Source organism: Oryzias melastigma, linkage group LG14, assembly GCF_002922805.2.
Source record: "Oryzias melastigma strain HK-1 linkage group LG14, ASM292280v2, whole genome shotgun sequence".
Taxonomy (NCBI): Eukaryota; Metazoa; Chordata; class Actinopteri; order Beloniformes; family Adrianichthyidae; genus Oryzias; species Oryzias melastigma.
Genome location: NC_050525.1, coordinates 18123734 through 18125862, shown reverse-complemented (window position 1 = coordinate 18125862; position 2129 = coordinate 18123734). Strand labels below are relative to the sequence as shown.

General features: G+C 34.4%; 1 protein-coding gene across 1 annotated transcript in view; it reads left to right on the top strand.

The window, feature by feature from the left end:
* Nucleotides 1-2129, top strand: part of pygma (phosphorylase, glycogen, muscle A) — a 14134-nt gene that overhangs the window by 5138 nt on the left and 6867 nt on the right. Inside the window, exon 8 of the mRNA XM_024266706.2 lies at nt 1172-1315. Coding sequence (XP_024122474.1) covers nt 1172-1315 — 144 coding nt within the window. The remainder of the gene's footprint in view (nt 1-1171; nt 1316-2129) is intronic.

Genomic DNA, 2129 nt, shown 5'->3' with positions numbered 1-2129 from the left:
GAGCATCTGAGCCAAAAATACATAAATAATAAATTAAAATTAAGGCAAAGCTAATTAAGTGACTTTTTTTTATTGTAAGTCAATCTAAAAATCACTAAATTTGTTAAATAATAGAAAATCTACCATGTATATAACCTTGAATATGAATTCTGGTTGTATTTACTGACTTCAGATTGGTTTTCTTGGGTACACAGTGCTCAAAAATCTGTCAAAGAACTTTAGTACAACTGTGGTTAACTAGGAAGGATTGGTAGATTGTTGGAGAGTTACAGCTACCAATCAGGAACGTCATGGAGTGACGTACTGTCCTTCAACTGTTTGTGAATGCTATGAATAAAGTTTAACTGCTTACTTTTTATTTTATGTTAACTTTTTTAAAATAAAAAAATACATGTATTTTTCTTTAACCAAAGACCCACAATGGAGAAATAAAAGTGCCACAAGTTTCTCCGGAGACTCAGGTTCCAGATCCCTGGGATAAAGAGTAGTCATAGTTAGAAGGTTCAAATCCTAGATGGTTTATTTCTGTGCAGATTTTGCAAGTTCATCATATGCATAGATAGGTTTTCTCCAGGCATTTATGCTTCCTCCTGCTGCCCTAAAAATACTCCATAGTTTGATTGACTATGTTAATTATCCCCTAGAATTAAGCCTAAAAGTAGCTGGGATAGGCTCCAGCAACCAGATTTAACATGTAACTAGACTAAATGCAAGTGTCACTGTATAATATTTGAAAAATGCTCATTTGTGACTCAGAAACAAATCACAGATAATCTAAAAATGGATTAGTCTTTGAAAATGTATAAACCTCTCAACATTTGAAAGAAAAAAAGATACAAAATAATGAGTGTTTACATTGGTAATCACTTCTGCTCCTAATGTTAAATCAAGCATTATTTCTAGAATGAGATAAATGAGGTGTCATTCACACACATCCCACAGAAAAGCCTCACAGACAAAAATCAATGGCACAGTCAGACTACAAGTTTCATAAATACAGTTCAGCCACTGAAGCTGTTTACAACCTCTTTCATTTCTTCGTCTGATAATTATTTTTTCTCTATAACTTCCTTTGAACCGGAATGAAAAGTACCGACTTAGAAAGAGTGTGTTTATGGAATGAAAGCTCTATTCATGTCCGCCTGCAGAGTAAATGCATCTCTCTGCTCAGTTCTTTGAAGGGAAGGAGCTCCGTCTGAAGCAGGAATACTTTGTGGTGTCTGCCACCCTGCAAGACATTATTCGCCGCTTCAAGGTCTCCAAGTTTGGCTCCAGAGAGATTGCTCGCACCGACTTCAGCAAGCTGCCTGACAAGGTGAGGAAGACTCGCAAAAACTCCACCTAAACAGTTTCTGATAAAACTGAGGCTTTTTTTTTGGAAGAGTCCTCATTAAAGTGCCTCTGTGAGCGTGCTAAACTAGGAGTGGTTTTTCTAACACTTTTAGGGAATATACAAAACAAAAAGTAATACTCCAGGCAGTGGCGGACTTAGCAGTTTAAGGCCAACAACAATTCATCTTATTTTGTGTTTTTATCTTAGGGTAAAACGTTCATCGTACAACTTCCTCAGTGGTCCAACTTTAGACACCATCAAAGTCAAGAATCCTAATATTTTGATAAGCCTTTAAAAACTGAAATCACATTTAAATGTTTCAAAAACAATTATAATCTTTTTTGTCTTGAAAAAACGTATTGGATTTATATAATAGATGTACTCAATTTCTACCAGGAACAAATGATGATCTGTCTTTATTTTTTCAGGTTTTACTAAAGAAACAAAAATGCTTAAATGATGAAACAAAACTGTAGGTGTAGGGTCAATTAAAAAAGAAATATTTTCAAAATGACTATTTTCAGCCCCTCTTTTTGCCTTTCCTCTCCCTTTGCGTCCCTTTTTTCTTCGTCTTGTATTCTTCTTTTTCAGTTTTGTTTCTGTTCTTGCATATTAGTTAGTTGTTGTTTAGCTTACATTGATAGAATGTTGTGGTGGGCTTTTTTAATTATTTTATTGCACAATGATAATGATCATTTTCACAGCTGCTCCAAAGTATACACTTCATCTTACTTTGATTTTTTTTTTAAATCTCTTCAGAGTTTCTGTCTGCACTTACTTGGTGTTGACAGAATAT